This window comes from Saccopteryx leptura, chromosome 6 (genome assembly GCF_036850995.1).
Source record: "Saccopteryx leptura isolate mSacLep1 chromosome 6, mSacLep1_pri_phased_curated, whole genome shotgun sequence".
NCBI classification, from domain to species: domain Eukaryota; kingdom Metazoa; phylum Chordata; class Mammalia; order Chiroptera; family Emballonuridae; genus Saccopteryx; species Saccopteryx leptura.
This window is the reverse complement of record NC_089508.1, coordinates 24269643-24288352: the sequence shown is the minus strand read 5'-3', so window position 1 is coordinate 24288352 and position 18710 is coordinate 24269643. Positions and strand designations below refer to the sequence as shown.

Sequence of the window (18710 nt, the reverse complement as noted above, 5' to 3'; positions counted from 1 at the left end):
AACCCAGCTGTATTAAAAATTCCTTTGTATGCTTAATTCAAGGAAGTCAAAACCAAATAAAGAAGCTGGCAGACAATGAAATAAATCATCTCGTGTAGTGGTACAAACATAGGCTTTGGAGACAGGTAGCCCTGAGTTGAAATCTTGGTTTTTTCAATTCTAAATAAACTGGGTAAGCAATTTTACTTCTAAGCCTTGCGGAAAATGATAACCTACCTACCCAGGACAGCAGTGAAGAATAAACAGGACTCAGGAAATACCTAATAAAGTGCCAAGCAGGAAGTAAATACTAAACATTAGTTTCTTTCCTTTTATTTTTTTTAAGTTACTGTTTTGAGAGAGAGAGAGAGGGAAAGGGAGAAAGAGAGAGGAAGAGCGGGAGAGAGGAAGAAAGGAAGAGAGAGAGAAAGATCAATTTATTCCACTTATTCACATTTATTGATTGATTCTTATATGTGCCCTGAACTGCGACTGAACCCACAAGCTTGGCATATAGGGATGACGCTCTAACCAACTGAGCTACCTGGCCAGGAAACAGTTCCTTTTAGTACAGGATCTCTTACAGAGATTTTCCTGTTTCCTCATCTGGAAAATGGGCGTTAATAATAGAAACCTTTGGCCCTGGCCAGTTGGCTTAGTGGTAGAACATTGGCCTGGTGTGTAGATGTCCCAGGTTTGACTCCCAGTCAAGGCACACAGGAGAAGCGACCATCTGCTTCTCCATCCCTCCCCCTCCCACAGCCATGGCTTGACTGGTTCAAGTACATCAGCCCAGGTGTTAAGGATGGCTCCACGGAGCCTCTACCTCAGTCCCTAAAAATAGCTCGTTGTGACCATGGCCCCAGATTGGCAGAGCATCAGCCCCACAAGGGGGTTGCTGGGTGGATCCTGGTCCAGGCGCACGCAGGAGTCTTTCTATCTCCACTCCTTTCACGTGGAAAAAGAAGAAAAGAAACCTACCTTGTAAGATTGTTGTGAGGCTTAAACCAGTTAATACATGCCTGACACAAAATTAATGCTCAGTTTTAACTTTTATTATTAGCAAATCATTGTGGTACCTTGCAATAAGCTAGAAAGAAAATATCTCTAAGCAATCCTAAAGATTAAAAGAATTAATTTGATACAAAAATTCTGGAGTGACCATCACAAACACTGAAGGTGTGCATAGAGCATAAAGGGTAAATGTTTGACACAGGTGCCTTATAGAGCACCCAATTTGTCATCCTCAGAACAACCCTGTAAAATAGCCCTGCCCGGCAAATTGCATTTCCATTTCACTGATGAGGAAAATGAGATACAGAAGGGTTAAACATCAAAGCCACCTTGCTAAGTGCTCCTATGATCCTGGTTTGCTGCCTCCTCGATCATTTCCACTCTGACTTGCATGGTCCTTCTATTTTTCACTCTAGGAAAAACTAGGGCAGGTCGTGCTTCACCACAGTAGACAAATGTCTGTACACATCTACAGACAGGCAGAGACTATGTCTAACCTAATATGACGCCAGAGGATTTCTGGAATCTTTAACCAAGAAGCTTGGATGGATATTTGACTTGCCTATTGCCAAATCAGAACCTAGATTTACTTGGCAAGGAAAGAGGTAAAGATTTAAAGGCTCTAGAAGTTATAAAGCAACCAGGTATAATGTTAAGAGTGACTGAGAAAGGTGTTTCAACATGACTTAAAATACTTCAGTCTTGTCCTTATCGTCACCTGTTTAGTAAGAGCCCACAATGGGAGAAAAGGAACATGACGAAGAAAAAAAAACACACACACAAAAATAAAGAGAAAAGAAAAAATAAAAACACCACAACCAACACGCTTCCCAGAAACCAGCTACTGAGAAGTTAAGATTCGGGTTCAGCAGTCCTCTTCCAAGCCAGGCCTACATGGACGAGGCTATGAACTGAGACCAGGGAACGTGAGTCAAAACTACGGGGCAACGTCCAGGAAGTCACGGATCTACCGCAGTTGCCAGAGCCCGGCGGATCCTCGAGAGACTAAATACTCGTTTAAAAACAAACGTCGGGGCTCGGTCGCAGCTCCAACCCCGAGCGTACTTCGGTCTCCCGGCCCGGGTCGCTCGGACCGAAAAAGAGTCAGCCCTGGGTGGGGGAGGGTGGCTCTCCGGACGCCTCGGACAATAGGGAGAAAGGATCAGGGTGCGAAGAGGCTGGACTAGTCCAAGGGGTTTGGGACACCCTCACCTCTTCCACACCGAGCCCTCCCAATCAGGACAGCGCCAGACTCTTCCGCCGCTACACAAGCCTTTCTAGACTGGCTCTGCGGTCCCGAATAGGGGCGGAAGAGGATAGTCGCCAGGAGTAGCGACAAAAGGGAACCTTGTGGCAAGGCAGGCGCCGCAGGGCATGCTGGAACTTGTAGTTCCTTCCCTCGCTGGCATCAGGAGGTGTCCGGAGGGGCCCGGGGCTTATTAACTACAACTCCCAGAATCTCTACTGCAAGGCGTCTAAAGTCGTTTCCTTCACTTTTAGCGCGACCTTCCGTAGTTATCCAGCCGGTCACACAACAAGACTACAACTCCCAGGGGGCTCAGCAGGGCCCACTCGGGCCGAGGAAACAATGAGATCTGTTCTTTGTGTCTCTACGGAATAGGAATGGTCGAATGAAGGGCTGCATTTCAGGGCCCTTAGGGGATAACCTAAAGGAGCCCTTAAGAACCCCGGAACAGGCGGAAGCCAAGGTCCGGCGAGGTGGAACGGAAGTACCGGGTGAGAGTGAGGAGGAGCCGGAAGTTAAGGCGGGGAGGGGGTGGGGGGTGGAGGGAAAAGCAAGCCAGAAGGTTCTGCGGCCGCTTCTAGTAGTTTCCAGGCGCTGCCGGGCGGCTGGGACCAAGTGGTACATTAGGTGGTTGCTGTGGCTGCTTGGGACCTGGTGACCGGCGCGATTGGAAAACCGATGGCCAAGTGGGGTGAGGGTGACCCACGCTGGATCGTGGAGGAGCGGGCGGACGCCACCAACGTCAACAACTGGCACTGGTGAGGACTAGCGGGCACGGCCGCGGGAGCTGTGCGGCTGGGCCAGGGTTACCGGGTCCCTGCAGCCTCGGCCGGGACAAAGCTGGGTCCCTCCGGCCTGGCCCGGAGATGGGGGTGGGTTCTTCTCATTGCCGGAGTCGGTAGCCTCAGGCCTCCCCCGGCCGCCGTTTCAGTGATCAGGGGTCCAGGGGCAACGTGGAGGGCTGACCCCAGAGGGGGGGTTTCAGATCGGAGCAAACATAGCGCCGTAGCTTCTGCCCGCAGCCCGAACAGAGCTGTTCCCCCCACGTGGTCAGAGCAGCCAGGGAGCCCCAGACGCGGCCCTGGATTGTGTTGGGAGATCGCTGTGAGGCTGGGGGCCAGGGTGGGGGTGGGGAGGGGGCTGGAATTCCTGTTTTGCCGCCTACAGGTGAAATTAAAAGTCTTAGGAAACTCGGCCTCAGCCCGGAGAGCGAAAGTTTGTAACGTGCTCTCCCAGTGCTCAGAGTGGGTGCAGCGCATCGGCCTCTCGCTGGGAACTAACTGTTAAGTTGGTTGTGTTGCAACCAGGGGTTGCCGGGCAAGCAAGGTTTTACAACCTATCTACTCTTGAAAAAGCCTCTTCTCCTTCATGAAGTCTTCCAGAAGTCGTTTCCTTGTTTTTCAACTCCAGCGAACTTTGTTCACAGTCTTTATTGTGCTTTTTACTTTGTTGCAACGCTGCTGTTTCTCTTACCTAGTTAGTTAGTAGCTTGGAAGGCAGATGGTGATTTTTCTTCTCTGTATCTCAGCCGGCCTCCTCTCATATTAACATACACGGAGTGTTTGACGTGATTTTTGTTTGTTTTGAAGCCCTGGACACTTAACTTTGTTTTCATGGCCATCTGGAGGGCGCACGGTGTGTTTGTAGCACAGCCTGAACTTGACAGATCAGAACACTGTGCTGACGGGGTCAAGATTATTCGTTTATTTCTTCCTGAACTTTTCTTTACATTCTGTGGGCTCCAACTGTGCTCCTGACTTAAGCAGTTTGTGCCCCGTTTTCCACCCAGTCAAATGACGCTGTGTTAAGGTGTTGAATACTGACCCCCACACCGTTATGCTGATTTATTTTGTAACCATTCTGTACAGCAGATGTCTTTATTGACAGTATGGGGACTCCTTGTCTTTCTGAAAGAGAGCGACATGATTGTAGACATACTGGAGTAGGACTGAGGGTTTTTTGTTCTTTTCAAGCTATTTGTCAGGCTTCCTTTAGCCTTGCATTCTCCTGGCTAGAGCCAGCAGAGCACTCTCCATTTGGCTGCTGGTCCATAGCCTTGTTTCTGTTTTGCAGGACAGAGAGGGATGCTTCAAATTGGTCCACGGAGAAGCTAAAAACACTATTGCTGGCAGTGCAGGCACAAAATGAGGAAGGCAAGTGTGAGGTGACAGAAGTGAACAAGCTTGATGGAGAGGCTTCCATTAACAATCGCAAAGGGAAACTTATCTTCTTCTATGAGTGGAATATCAAACTAAACTGGACAGGTAAGTCCATGCTGGGCCATCAGGAAGAAGGTTCACTGCATTTTGACTGACCTGTTAAGGAGCTGGGCGGAGCAGTGTTGGAGAGCTTATGAACTTTTTGAGGTAATTAGAGCTGCTTTGCTGCCCTATAGAAAGCAGTGGTAGATGCTGACACTTCTTTGCCACTGTGGGACACTAGGTGGGTTTCCTCTGAGTCTCAGAATCGGCACCAGTGAAGCAGCTGTACCCCTGTGTTTCAGGGGCTTGGCTTGTGTCAGTACACACTAGGTGACTTATTTAGATTTAACTATTTCTGTCACTTGGATGATTTAAACGTGTGGAGGGGGATTTTTTTGGTCTTGATCTTATTTACTGTCTTTGGTGTGAATCCCCCCCCAAGTGAGAAGGGGGGGCAGCAGACAGACTCCGTATATGCCCAACTGGGATCCACCTGGCATGCCCACCTGGGCCGTTGCTCCTAGCGCCTGAGGCGGAGGCCATGGAGCCGTCCTCAGTGCCCGGGCAGGGCCAACTTTGCTCCCATGGAGCCTTGGCAGGGGGAGGGGAAGAGAGAGAGAGAGAGAAAGGAGAGGGGGAAGGGTAGAGAAGCAGATGGGCGCTTCTCCTGTTTGTCCTGACTGAGAATCGAAGCCAGGACTTCCACACGCCGGGCCGACGCTCTACCACTGGGCCAACCAGCCAGGGCCTTGGGTGTGAATCTTAACAGGTTAGACTACTGTGCCCAGTGAACCTCACGTGTGAATAATTTGAGACAGTTTTATTTTCTACTTTAATGTCCCTTCTGTGATATTAGCAAAGCTCAAGAAATATGTGTGTCGGGCAAAGCATAAAATAATAAATTTGTGCTTCACTAAATGTGCAGTAAAAAGGGGAAAAGTAGATATATTGGGTTTGTTTAACTACTAACACATAGTCTAAAAGGAGCATTAGATATCCTCTTTCCCTGTTCTCTTTTCGTAGATGAAAAACTGAGGCCCATTGAAGTAAAAATAAATGTTTTGTTGGTTAATCCTGAAATACAACGGTGGCTGGATAGCTCGGGTGGTTAGAACTTCATCCCAAAGCGCAGAGGTTGCCAGTCTGATCCCCAGTCAGGGCGCATACAGGAACACATGGATGTTCCTGTCTGTCTTTCTCTGTCTGCTTCCTCCCACCTCTCCCTTCCTGTCTCTCCAAAATTATCAATAAATAAAATTTTTGTAATTTTTACTTAGTGATTTTTTTTTTTTTTTTTTTTTTTCTGAAGTTGGAAACGGGGAGGCAGTCAGACAGACTCCCTCATGCGCCTGACCGGGATCCACCTGGCACGCCCACCAGGGGGCGATGCTCTGCCCATCTTGGGGCGTCGCTCTGTTGCAACCAGAGCCATTCTAGCGCCTGAGGCAGAGGCCACAGAGCCATCCTCAGCGCCCGGGTCAACTTTGCTCCAGTGGAGCCTTGGCTGTGGGAGTGGAAGAGAGAGACAGAGAGGAAGGAGAGGGAGAGGGGTGGAGAAGCAGATGGGCGCTTCTCCTGTGAGCCCTGGCTGGGAATCGAACCCGGGACTCCTGCACGCCAGGCCGACGCTCTACCACTGAGCCAACCGGCCAGGGCCTTACTGATTTTAGCAAGGGGCTGGGGGGGGGGGGCAGGAAGGAACATCGATCTGTCCTGTGTGTGCCCTGTGCCTTCCTGCTTCGGGGCAATACTCTACCCCATGGAGCCATCTGACCAGGGCAATAAATAAATAAGATTTAAAAAAATTTTTTAGAAAGTCAGTTCTGCTATAATGTGACATTTGTATTTCTAAAAAAACAATGCACGAAGAAAAATCACTCAGTGACAACCACGGGGCTTACTGGGAAGAGAGGGTTAGGCCACCACACAGCACCCAAAAGCTCCATCAGTGACACGTTTTTAAAAATTAAGATTGAAAACATAGTTTTAAACATGTTAAATGATAAGAAATACATACATAATACAATAAATATGGTGCTTTACCTTGAAAAAGACATGAGGTTTGCTTGTGAGAGGGCCTCAGAGGAGTTGCGGCTTGTGCGTTACTGTGAAGTGGTGGAAGGAGAGACTCATCTGAGATCGGAAGGAACTTCATTAACACCAGTTGTGGATGGCGTGGCTTATAATAGGCAGAGCGAGCAGAGGTCACTGATGTTTGAGATGTGGTTTGTGTATTCCTTTGCAGCTCAGTTCGGTGGGTGTGGTTTTTATGTTCACCTTGTGTTTCTCATAGATGAAATCACATAAGCAAATGTGAAATTCATGTTATGATCAAACATTTCCTAATATATTAATTACATTGGAACAAATTTGTATTTTCAAAATTAGCATTCTAGTAGAACTGACTATATTGGCTATTGACCCAAGTCCTTTCTGGCAGAATTTATGCAGCTCCTGGTCCCACACTAATACACATGTGGATTCAAGAAATTTGATAAGGAGTCTGACCAGGTAGTGGTGCAGTGGATAGTGTGTTGGACAGGGACACAGAGGACCCAGGTTTGAAACTCCATGGTCACTGGCTTGAGCCCAAAGTTGCTGGCTTGAGCAAGAGGTTACTCGGTCTGCTGGAGCCCCCCAGTCAGGGCACATATGAGAAAGCAATGAATGAACAACTAAGGTGCTACAACAAAGAATTGATGCTTCTCATCTCTCTCCATTCCTGTATGTGTCCCTATCTGTCCCTCTGACTTTCTGTTTCTGTCAAAAATAAAATTATTTTTTTGATGAGGAAAGGCATTCTTGTGAGGGGGATGGTTGGTTGCATCTGGCGTGTCACATTTTCTCAGAATAGAGAGGGTCAGTTCAGTTGTCTGAAAGAAGTGTACGCAGAGTACTGGTTAGGACTCTAGAGCAGATGGCTTGAAGAGGAGGAGACAAATGGTTCTGCATTGTTTTTGACAGGTACGTCTAAGTCTGGAGTACAATACAAGGGACATGTGGAGATCCCCAATTTGTCTGATGAAAACAGCGTGGACGAAGTAGAGGTTTGTGCTTCCTAACTTCTCGTCTGAGCCTACCACATCCTCTTATTCTCAGATGACAAAAGTGAGCTATCCTTCAACGTGAAAGCCCAGGCTTGGCCCAGGCGTTCAGAACCCCGGTCTGCAGATGCCTTCCTAGGTCGGTGGTGCCGCTGGGGGCTCCCAGAGCAGCTGTGCTCACTCAGTTCGAGGCTGTAGCGAGCGATGTGGGCTCACAGGCGCCTTTGCCCCGAGAGCTTGAGCAGGAACACTCATGGGGGTTGTATGGCTACCCCACCCTCACACGTTTCCTTTGGAAATGGCGGTTATCCGATTGCTCAGCACCCACATTCCACAATGTAGGTACCCCTCAAGTTATTTACCACCGACTTCTGATTTTTCACTCAGATTAGTGTGAGCCTTGCCAAAGATGAGCCTGACACAAATCTCGTGGCCTTAATGAAAGAAGAAGGGGTGAAACTTCTCAGAGAAGCAATGAGAATTTACATCAGCACCCTCAAAACAGGTATCCCTTGAGTAGTTACCTATGCCTTGAGGAGCTAGTTTTCCACCTGTCAGACTCTGATTTAAGGGGCTTGGCAGTACTTTCTTTGGCAAATGGGTAAAGATTTGGGGGGAGGGGGCTTATTTCATCTTGAAATTAGTCTCTACACTGAGTAAGGGAAAGACGTAGAGATGGCATTGACTGGTGTGCTGGCTGTTGAGCAGCTGAAGTATGGCTAGTTCAAATAGAGATGTATTGGATTTTGAAGACTTGATACAAAAAGAATGTAAAATATAATGTATTAAAGTGATAGTTTGGGAATTATATTGGATTATATATATTAAAATTAATTTTACCTTTTAACCTTTTTATGTGGCTACTAGGAAATGTTACATTACATTTGAGGTTGATGTTACATTTCTGTTGGACAGCACTGATCTAAAGACTCTGGCCCAGACTCACTACTTGAGCACAGTCCTGGAGTATCTCTGCTGTGCCTTCCCCAGAGACATTTAGAGGGTGATGAGAATACTAATCAGCTCAGCTCTCCCCTAGAATTCCCTCCAGTTCTGCCAGTATGTTTTGATCTTGGTGGAGTACCTGTAATGACCATCAGAGGGAACCGGCACAGAGGTGGGAACCAGTGCTCTGATGCCATAGCTAGGGGTAGCAGCTCTGCAGCGGTAAGGCGGAGTGGAGGAAGCGTGCTGTGCTGCGTGCATCTGTAGGTATCTTGCCCCACGTTAGAAGTGCAGCTACGTTCATTGGCTAACATCCCTCATAGACTTCATGTACATTTTAACAAGTTGTAATATTTCCATTTGAGTCAGGGCTTTAAAATAATCCCAGTGAACATACTACATTCTATAGCACACACTCAGGTACTTGTCTGGCGTTGACCACAGGTGAACTCTAAAGTAGAAAGACCCTTTCCTGGTCATTATCTCATTCTGGTATAAGATGGCCATATTTGTTAAGCTACTTGAAGCCCCAAATCTCAGCTACTAAGAAATAACTTGGAAGAGCTGGGGTTTTTATCTTTTCAGAGTTCACACAGGGCATGATTTTGCCTACACTGAATGGAGAGTCAGTAGAACCAACTGGTCAGCCAGCACTGAAATCTGAGGAGCGCAAGGTAAATGGTTTTCCCACGTGGTGGGATGGGAGGCTCTCTGGGAAGGGAGTTGAGATACTGCTTCCTTTTTTATTTTGGTTAAATTTGTTAATGTAAAAGAATCTTTACTTTTTTATTTATTTATTTTATTTAGTGAGAGGAGAAGAGGCAGAGCCAGACTCCCGCATGTGCCGCAACTGGGATTACCTGGCAAGCAGACTAGGGGGCGATGCTCTGCCCATCTAGGGTGTTGCTCAGCAACTGAGCTCTTCTTAGTGCCTGAGGCGAGGGCCATGGAGCCATCTTCAGCACCTAGGGCCAGCTCACTCCATTTGAGCTATGGCTGCAGGAGGAGAAGAGAGAAAGAGAGAAGGGAGGGGGTGGAGAAGCAGATGGTTGCCTCTCCTGGGTACCCTGACTGGGAATCAATCCCAGGACATCCACACACTGGCCGACGTTCTACCACTGAGCCAACTGGCCGGGGCCAACAGAATTTTTTCTTAAGTGTGCTTGTGAGACAGAGAGAAAGGAAGGGAGAGGGGTGAGAAGCACCAACCCATAGTTGTATCACTTTAGTTCATTGATTGCTTCTCCTATGTGCCTTGACTGGCAGGCTGGGCTCCAACCAAAGAAGTGACCCCTTGCTCAAGCCTGTGACCTTTGGTTTCAAGCCAGCGACCCCACACTCAAGCTGGTGAGCTCACGCTTAAACCAGATGAGTCCGCACTCAAGCCGGCGACTTTGCGGTCTCACACCTGGGACCTCAGTGTCCGGGGTCGAGGCTTTATCCACTGTGCCACCACTGGTCGGGCTGCTTCCTCCTTAATTCCACGTTTCGGCTCTTTCTGGCCTCTAAGCTCATGGTGCTTTTTAGGATCTGTAATATGTAGTTGTCTGTCAACCCATTTTTCCTCTGTTTTTATTCATTAATAACTATTACTAGAGCAAAGGGAGCTATTTGAGACTTCAGAGTCTGAATCTTAGTTGCATTTAACACCAGTTACGTTGTGAACACAGGATGGTCTTCACCCATATACATTTTCAACGTTATTTCTAACTGGGTTATTTCATACTTTGATGTTAGAGGTGTCATCAAGGTATCAGGTTAGATGACTACACCTATCAGGAAATTGATCTGTTTCACCCCATTTGCAGGGCGATTTTTTTTTTCTGGAAATGGAACTTGTGTAGTTTCGGCCCAGTGCTGTTTGCAGCTGTTGCCCTGTGTTAGCACAGTAAGGTATTTAGAGCTAGGGTGTGGTTGGGGAGTGTTGCTTCTGTTTAGCATAGAAGTTCTGTGTGAGGATTACACTGTGCTCTTCAGAAGTGCCTAATGACTTCATGTGCCCTTTGGCTGATGGGTTCCTCAAACCCTATCAGTCTTCCTTCACCTAAAATGGTTGTTTCCAGTGGGAATTGAGAATTTTCTGGAAAAGTTTCCCTTGTGACTGAAATACCCATACACACAAATTTCTCTCCAACCCCCTGAAATAATTAGCCTTGGAGGTGAAAGAGTTGGAGACTAAATGGCAGGTTTGTGTCTGAAGCCATGTTAATTGAGGTTTCACCATTACTCTAAATCAGAGGTCTCAAACTCTTGGCCCGCAGGCTGCATGCGGCCCGCCGAACAATTTTTTGCGGCCCGCAGACTAATCCACGAACTACAGTTTCTGGTCGTTTTGTGACACTGAAAAGTGTTGCGTAACAGTTGCCTTTTGTAGACCTAGTGCGGCCCGCCGAACAGCTGTGATCTTGCTCTGCGGCCCACATGCTGAGTTGAGTTTGAGACCCCTGCTCTAAATGAAGTTTTCACTGTTGTTTCACAGGCTAAAGTTGCTCCTTCAAAAACCCAGGCCAGACCGGTTGGTGTCAGAATCCCCACCTGTAAGATCACCCTTAGAGACACCTTCCTGACTTCCCCTGAGGAGCTCTACAGAGTGCTGACCACCCAGGAGGTGAGTGTAGTCTGTCCTTTGGCCGCGGGGCACTGCCGGTCCCAGTGACTTGGGGAGCAGGCACCCCCTCGGCGTGCAGAGGAAGGGCAGAGGAGAGCCAGAGGCTTTCTCATACAAGCGGAGGCAAAGGAGAACCCACTGTGTTCAGCCCACTCCTCCAAGCGTATCCCCCTCTTTTTCCTCATCTGTACCAGCTTGGGGTCATCTAAGTGGGAACCACTGGGATTCATTCTTTTAGAAAATGGGGCGGAAGTAATGTCATAGATTCAGAATCCAGTCATAGCCCCGTCTGTAGTGGAACAGAACAGAACAGAACCTAGTCCTTGGGCCGAGGGGTGTCTTTGGAATGGGAGTGAGGTGTGCAGGTGTCAGTTGCCATTTGTCCCCGGATCCCACTGAGAGCCATGCCTCTTCTTCCTGTCACATTTGTTCTCTCCAGCTGGTGCAGGCCTTTACCCACGCTCCTGCAGTGTTAGAAGCAGACAAAGGTGGGAAGTTTCACCTGGTAGATGGCAACGTCACTGGGGAGTTCACTGATCTGGTAAGCACCTGCTAGCCCCAGGATGCAGCCTCTGTCTGGGCAGAAGACTGACATTTCTTTTTTAGCCTTGTGGATAAAATTGAAGGCTTTAATCGCTTTGGTTAGCAACGCCTCATCTTGTTTTGGTTTTCAAAAGAATGCTGCCATTTGAATTCATGCTTTCCAAGAATTTTTTCCTCATGGAGTTAAAATTAGTTCTTCCTAGAGAACTAATGGTAGAGAGATTGTATATGTTGGTGACTTATGGCTTTCCATTTGCTGCAGTGAAATTTCACCTGGCACAGTTGACCAGACCCAATTTAGGAGTAAGAGGATATAATAGGAACTAATGTCAGTGCAGAAGCTACCCACTTTGTGGTCCATTTTGCCATTATAAGTGGTATAACTGTACAGATGGTAGAGTGTATGAAAGGCAGATAGCTCATCTAGCTACGCTTCTGGACATCGATCTATAGCAACGATTTTTTATTTATTTTTTTCAGAGAGAGAGAGGGATAGACAGGGACAGACAGACAGGAACGGAGAGAGATGAGAAGCATCAATCATTAGTTTCTCATTGCGCGTTGCAGCACCTTAGTTGTTCATTGATTGCTTTCTCATATGTGCCTTGACCGCGGGCCTTCAGCAGACCGAGTAACCCCTTGTTGGAGCCAGCGACCTTGGGTTCAAGCTGGTGGGCTTTTCCTCAAACCAGATGAGCCCGCGCTCAATCTGGCGACCTCGGGGTCTCGAACCTGGGTTCTCTGCATCCCAGTCCAACGCTCTATCCACTGCGCCACTGCCTGGTCAGGCATAGCAACGATTTTTAACCGGTGTAGAACCAAGAATTTTTAAAACGTTTAATACCTGACTTTTTAGTCAGGGGCATTGGCCTCTCTTCCCTTAGATTATTGAATAAAAACATGACAACAGCCAACACAACAATAGTCATCTGTTGTGAATGAATCAAAATTAAAATTTTTGGTGTGCCACAGAATTCTAGTAATTAGTTTATGTGTGCCGTGAGATGAAAAAGGTTGAAAAGCTCTGACCAATAATATAGATTGACCTCTTCGGTTATTTTAGGTCCCTGAGAAACATATTGTGATGAAGTGGAGGTTTAAGTCTTGGCCAGAAGGTAAGCAAGCATGTTTGTTTATTGCCTTTCACCCCGGAACTTACTTTCTCCTGCCTCTCAAACCCGGGTGGAAGCCCTGGATCTGAAGCCTCCCTCCCTCCGCTTTTCCCCAGGGCACTTCGCCACCATCACCTTGACCTTCAGTGACAAGAATGGAGAGACTGAACTGTGCATGGAAGGCCGAGGCATCCCTGCCCCTGAGGAGGAGCGGACACGGCAGGGCTGGCAGCGCTACTACTTCGAGGGCATCAAGCAGACCTTCGGCTACGGCGCACGCTTGTTCTAGGGCTAGCGGTGCGGCTTCGGCTTGGCCAGCGCGTCCGTGCAGCTCTCTCCTGAGGCTTGACTCACAGGATTGCACCATCCCAACCACTAACTCGGGGCTGGGGCCCCTTCCCTCTGCGTATACCTTGGGTTTGTGCATGTTTTCTGCTGGGTGGGATCAGAGGGCGATTTCTCTTTTATGTGTACATATGCTAAGTAAACGTAATTTAAAAAATGCATGTATCTGGAACCTGTGTTGATTGGGTGGCCCTTAAAGGTTTTGAATTTTTTAAAAAGTTAGAATAAGGCCTTGCCTCCATTCTGGAGAAATGTATGTAATTAAGAGGCATGAGGGGAACCTGCCTATCACCAAGCATTCGTTCTTTTAGAAATTTTTATTTTAAAGATTATTTATTTTTTAGAGATAGGACAGAGAGGTGAGAAGCATTAACTCGTAGTAGTTGCTTCTTGTATGTGCCTTGACAGGGCAAGCCTGGAGTTTTGAACCAGCAACCTCAACATTCCATGTTTACCCACTGTGCCACCACAGGTCAGGCTTACCAAGCATTTTTCTTTTGTTTTAAGCAAGAGAGAGACTGGGACAGACAGGAAGGGAGAGAGATGAGAAGCATCAATTCTTTGTTGCGGCACCTTAGTTGTTCATTGATTGCTTATATGTGCCTTGACATGGGGGGGGGGGCTGCAGCAGACCTAGTGACCCTTTGTTCACACCAGTGACCTTGGGCTTCAAGCCAGCGACCTTTGGGCTCAAGCCAGTGACCATGGGGTCATGTGTATGATCCCAAGCTCAAGCCGGTGACCTTGGGGTTTCAAACCTGGGTCCTCTGCATCTCAGGTCGACGCTCGATCCCCTGCACCACTACCTGGTCAGGCATCACCAAGCATTCTTGAGCTAATCTGATACTGCAGACTGGCAGAAAGGTTCTGTTCCCTAACTGGGAAAAGTAAAAGAGGCTTGGCGCTCTGGATAAGCAGTGCCAACAGACATCGCTACTGTTGGTGGCTTCCTGACCTCTTGCAAGAATAGGTGACCACCAGGTGCCAGATGTGGAAGAAGAGTCCCACCTGTGGCAGAGAACTGTAGGCCCTGGGTTAACAGCTTCTGTTTATTGAGCAGTTACTATGTACCAGTCACTACACTAAGTAACTTCCTTGGGCTAGCTCAACCCCCCCAAGAGTCCTGAGAAATAGATACTACCATCATTTCTGTTCTACAAGCACCCAAGCCTTGGATTTCTTAAGTATCATCCAAGACCCAACTGATACTTAGCAGAGTGGGGGTTTGGAAGAAGGACCATCCAGCAGAGCCAGTGCTCAAGGCTAAGTCCGCCCCTTTGCTGCCTGGCCATTGGGTTCATTTCCTCAAAGAAGCTGCTGCATTTCTAGTATGTAAGGCATCCCTCCTGGAGTAGGCGAGTCCAGGCCTTAGTACTTCCAGAAGAGATGAATGTCGTTACAGTACTTTTAAATATCTGTTCCCTTTATTTTTTTATTTTTTTTTTATTTTTATTTTTTTTAGAGAGAGAGTCAGAGAGAGGGATAGATGGGAAGAGACAGACAGGAACAGAGAGATGAGAAGCATCAATCATCAGTTTTTCGTTGTGCATTGTGACAGCTTAGTTGTTCATTGATTGCTTTCTCATATGTGCCTTGACCGCGGGCCTTCAGCAGACTGAGTAACCCCTTGCTTGAGCCAGCAACCTTGGGTCCAAGCTGGTGAGCTTTTTGTTCAAGCCAGATGAGCCCGCCCTCAACCTGGCGACCTCAGGGTCTCGAACCTGGGTCCTTCCGCATCCCAGTCCGACGCTCTATCCACTGCACCACTGCCTGGTCAGGCAATATCTGTTCCCTTTAAACAAGCTTACTGAGCACTTACCAGCTGCTGGGGGTATGTTGTAGTGGGGCTCACGCTGCCGCGCTGCAGGAGGTGACCACCTGGACAGGAAGGGTCACTTCCCCAGACCGGCCTGCCCTGTGCCCTGTGCCCCAGGGTGAGTCACTGCCTGCTGGTCCAGACACCACCTCCTGCAGCTAAAGCAATTTTCCTTCTTCTATTTTTGCCTACTTTATTAGGTGGCAGGCCTGCAGGCTAATCCTACCAAAATGACTTGGCCAAAATGTTGTAGTTAAAGCAGAAAATAAGCACTGATCTGGATAATTTAAACCCCAAAAGCCACCTTTGTCTTGAATTACTAAAGTGCTGGACTGAACTAATTCATATCTAATTAAGCAAAAAGACACTTTTTGATAAAAAGCCTGGACTCTAGCTTAAATCAACAAGACCCAGACTCCTAACAGAGGCCAGTGACAAAAGAGGAGCCCTTTCACGCCTGGCTGGAGAGTTACTGATTCCAGAAAATAGTACTTATAAGAAGTCCTTAGGTATTGTTTACAAACACCTTAAAAAAACAAAAGAAAACAACAAAAAACAAACCATCAAGGGCCTGACCAGTGGTGGTGCAATGGATAGAGCATGGACCTGGGACAGTGAGGACCCAGATTTGAAACCCTAAGGTCGCCAGTTTGAGCAGGGCTTATACGCCTTGAGCGCAGGCTCGCCAGTTTCAGCATGGGATCAGACATGACCCTGTCGTGCTGGCTTGAGCAAAGGGTCCCTGGCTCGGCTAGAGCCCCCCGTCAAGGCACGTATGAGAAGCAAGCAGGGAACAGCTGAGGTGCCGCAGATAGGAGCTGATGCTTCTCATCTCTCTCCCTGCCTGCCTATCCCTCTCTGTCTCTCTCTGTCCCTGTTTCTCTCAGTAAAAAAAAGAAAAGAAGGGACTGGCGAAATACCGTTATTACTAGGTAATAAACAACCATTACGTACAGATTAAATTTAGACAGCATGTGTGTCAAAGTAAGTTACATAAAAAAGGAGGGGAATTTGCAGTTTTCCATGAAAATGTCTTTCTTGTGTTTCTGCTAAAAATAATTTAAACATGCCCATACTAATTGTATTGAATTGGACAGACAAGAGAGAGTGATTTGGCTTCCATCTGGCGGCCTGAGATCCTGCCCTCTCTGACCTGTAACATTCTAGATGCACCAGAGTATTTTTAGACCGTGGTCCAGGACTAGACTAATAAACTTACCTCTTCGTATGATGCTAATTGGAAACATGTGGCTCTTTAGGCTTCTCCGAGTGGCTGCTCTGCGCACATCTTGCCTCATTCTGCTTCGTTCCCTTGATGAGTCTCTCTCTGTCCCCAAAGGGCAGGAGTGAGAGTGGAGTGTCTGGTAAAAGCATCAACTAAGGTGGGGAACAGCCCCACCTCTGCCATCATACCGGTTTAGTCCTTGGGGCAACTGTGTTGGATCCTCTTGCAGCAAGTTACCCAGGGAAGCGGGGTCACTTCCTCTGGAGTAGATGCAATTTACCTCTTTGACCAAAAAACTCAGAGTGAACTTGCTCCCAGGCAGCCCTTGACAGGTGCAAGTATGGTCGAGCCTCTGCACCCAGGAGCCGTGCCTGCCCAGCAGGGTGGGGCAGTCACAAACAACCTCTGGGAGCTGGGAGCTCGAGCTCGGCTTGGGCTACAAGCAAAGCCTCCCTTCCCCACTCTGCCCTGCACTCTGCTGGGCCCCAAATTCATCAGACAGAATTGGAAAATAAAGTGCTTTATTGCTGAGGATCCCAGAGAGCTTCAAGGCAGCTGGCTAGGGGCGAGGAGTGAAATCATGGGGTGAAGGGAGGCGGGAAGAGGCACGAGGTGGACTGCGGAAGCGGACTGTGTGCACCTCTTCTCACTCTGAACTCAGTGCATCCAGTGACATCATCATGGGAGCGTGAAGCTGGCCACGGTGGGAGTATTTATACCACAGAAATCGCCCAAATGCTACAGTCAGGGCTCCCCATCCCCCCTTCGCGGAGAACTGGTTTACCAGCGCACCACAGGAGCATGCCACGCCTCCTGAGCTGGTTCGGGTCCCCCCCACGCCTGGCTGCTGTGACAAGCCGCTACCCCCACACACACACTCAGGGCAGTGCCATCTCCCAGACCTGCACATTCCTACACCCGGACAAACAGGTGGACTAGACAAAGGGACCTGAATCAGGGGAGCTTTTCCCACCTGGAGCCAGCCTCAGCTTGGCTGCCTCAGCCTGTCTGTCCCTCAGCCCTAGGCTAAAGCGGTGTCCCCTGAAGGGCAGCAGAGAGCTGAGACAACCCTTTTACTTGGTGGCTCCCAGCAGGCCATGTGCAGCCACTCAATTAACGGAGGCTGGTCACCTAGGACCTAGGGCTGACAAAGGGCCAGGGAGGGGGGGACTGGCCCATGGTCTGGGCGTCTGAGATCACCACAGGTCCTGGGAATCGGGCTGCGTGTGGGGAGCCTGACAGCCCGGCTCACGCCTGTGTGTGACCCAAGGCAGGAGAGCCCAGCTCCGAGGGAGGAGGAAGAGGAGTGACCAGCTGGGACAGTGCCTTCTAGCAGGCAGGAGAGGGAGGTCCCTACAGACACAGGTCCCCGCTGCATCCCCCGGGGACGTTCCCCTCACCCTGGGCCCTGCACACCCTTCAGCCTTCTCCCCAGCTGCACCGACACTTGGGCGCTGCCTGCCTGGGGTTCCCAGGCAGAGGGCAGGCTGCGCTCCCCCACCCAGGGCAGGGCGGGAGGAGGGCCTGCCCGGAAGGTCTCTGGCACAGCACCCTCCCATTAGTACTCCTTGACCTCCTGCAGCTGGGCCAGGTACTCCTCCTCAGGAGGGTTGTGGGCGCAGGCCCGGCCATTGTTAGGGGGCCTCACAGTGTGGTAGCGGCTCCAGTCTCCCTTACACAGGATCCAGGGCAGTGTGTCCACCTTGTAGTGCAGCTCGGGCGAGAGGTCAGTGCTGATGAGGTCAGGTGCGCCGGCGCCCTTGCCTCGGGTCAGCAGGCGGCTGCTGGAGTCGTAGCAGCAGTGCTGGGCGGCCAGCGTGGAGCTGTTGGTGGACAGCATGGAGCGCAGGCAGAAGCGCGCCGTGGGCTGGTAGATGTCCAGGCGCTCTCTCGGGCCGCTGGCGTCCTTCCACTGGAAGCTGCGGCCCTGGCGCTCGTCGTGCAGGCTCACGGCCTTGTGCGCTGCCTCCGGCGGGTAAGTGCACGGGCAGCTGGGCAGGTCCCGCAGCGCCCGGCTCAGGTACTTGGCTAGGAAGTCGCTCTTGCAGTTCAGCCACTTCTCACAGCTGTCCACATCTGCACAGGGCAGGGAAGTGGGGAAGTCTGGTCAGCCCCTGGGTGTGGTGTGGTGGCGGAAGGTCAAGGGCCAATGTGCAGAGAGGAGGCCAGAGCCCCAGCTGGTGCAAAGCTGTGGCCGAGCAGAGCCCTGGGGGCAGGAGCAGCGGGTCCCACACTGGAGCAGGGGGCAGTCCAAGCTGGCCTCTCCTGCTGACAGACAGGGGCCCCCACACAACACCCAGGCAACCTGAAGCAAGAGGCCATGGTTTAAAACAGGCACTGGCTAAGAGGCTTGGAAGAGGGGTCCAGAAGCCCTCCGCTCTGTCAGGCATTGTTCCTTTAGATGCTGCGTGGTGCGGAAAACCCTGGGGAAGGGGCTGGGCGCTTGGGCAAGGAGAGCCATTTCAGCCCAATGGTAAGCAAGTGTTTCACTACTGCAGCGGTTCTCAACCTGTGGGTCGCTGCACTACTGGGTGGGCAAAGGGAGGTTTCCAGTTGTGAGTACATAAAACAGTTTATTCTTGTGTTGTTATTTATTGTATTATTTTCCACATGAACAACTGTAAACCTACTT

The 18710-nt window shown here is 49.5% G+C and overlaps 3 protein-coding genes across 3 annotated transcripts in view; 1 reads left to right on the top strand and 2 right to left on the bottom strand.

Moving 5' to 3' along the window:
• Positions 1 to 2323, bottom strand: part of VIPAS39 (VPS33B interacting protein, apical-basolateral polarity regulator, spe-39 homolog) — a 33569-nt gene extending 31246 nt beyond the window's left edge. Inside the window, exon 1 of the mRNA XM_066341631.1 lies at positions 2206 to 2323. The gene's annotated coding sequence lies outside the window, so the exon portion shown is untranslated. The remainder of the gene's footprint in view (positions 1 to 2205) is intronic.
• Positions 2324 to 2767: 444 nt separating this feature from the next.
• On the top strand, positions 2768 to 13198 carry AHSA1 (activator of HSP90 ATPase activity 1). The gene is made up of 9 exons (XM_066341633.1): positions 2768 to 2997; positions 4313 to 4503; positions 7405 to 7487; positions 7872 to 7989; positions 9015 to 9103; positions 10909 to 11037; positions 11477 to 11578; positions 12644 to 12695; positions 12809 to 13198. The coding sequence occupies exons 1-9, from the start codon at positions 2918 to 2920 to the stop codon at positions 12979 to 12981; spliced, it is 1017 nt and encodes a 338-aa protein (XP_066197730.1). The 5' UTR covers positions 2768 to 2917; the 3' UTR covers positions 12982 to 13198.
• Positions 13199 to 16582: 3384 nt separating this feature from the next.
• ISM2 (isthmin 2) overlaps positions 16583 to 18710 on the bottom strand; it is a 28252-nt gene continuing 26124 nt past the window's right edge. The window contains exon 7 of the mRNA XM_066343602.1: positions 16583 to 18154. Coding sequence (XP_066199699.1) covers positions 17637 to 18154 — 518 coding nt within the window. The 3' untranslated portion in view covers positions 16583 to 17636. The remainder of the gene's footprint in view (positions 18155 to 18710) is intronic.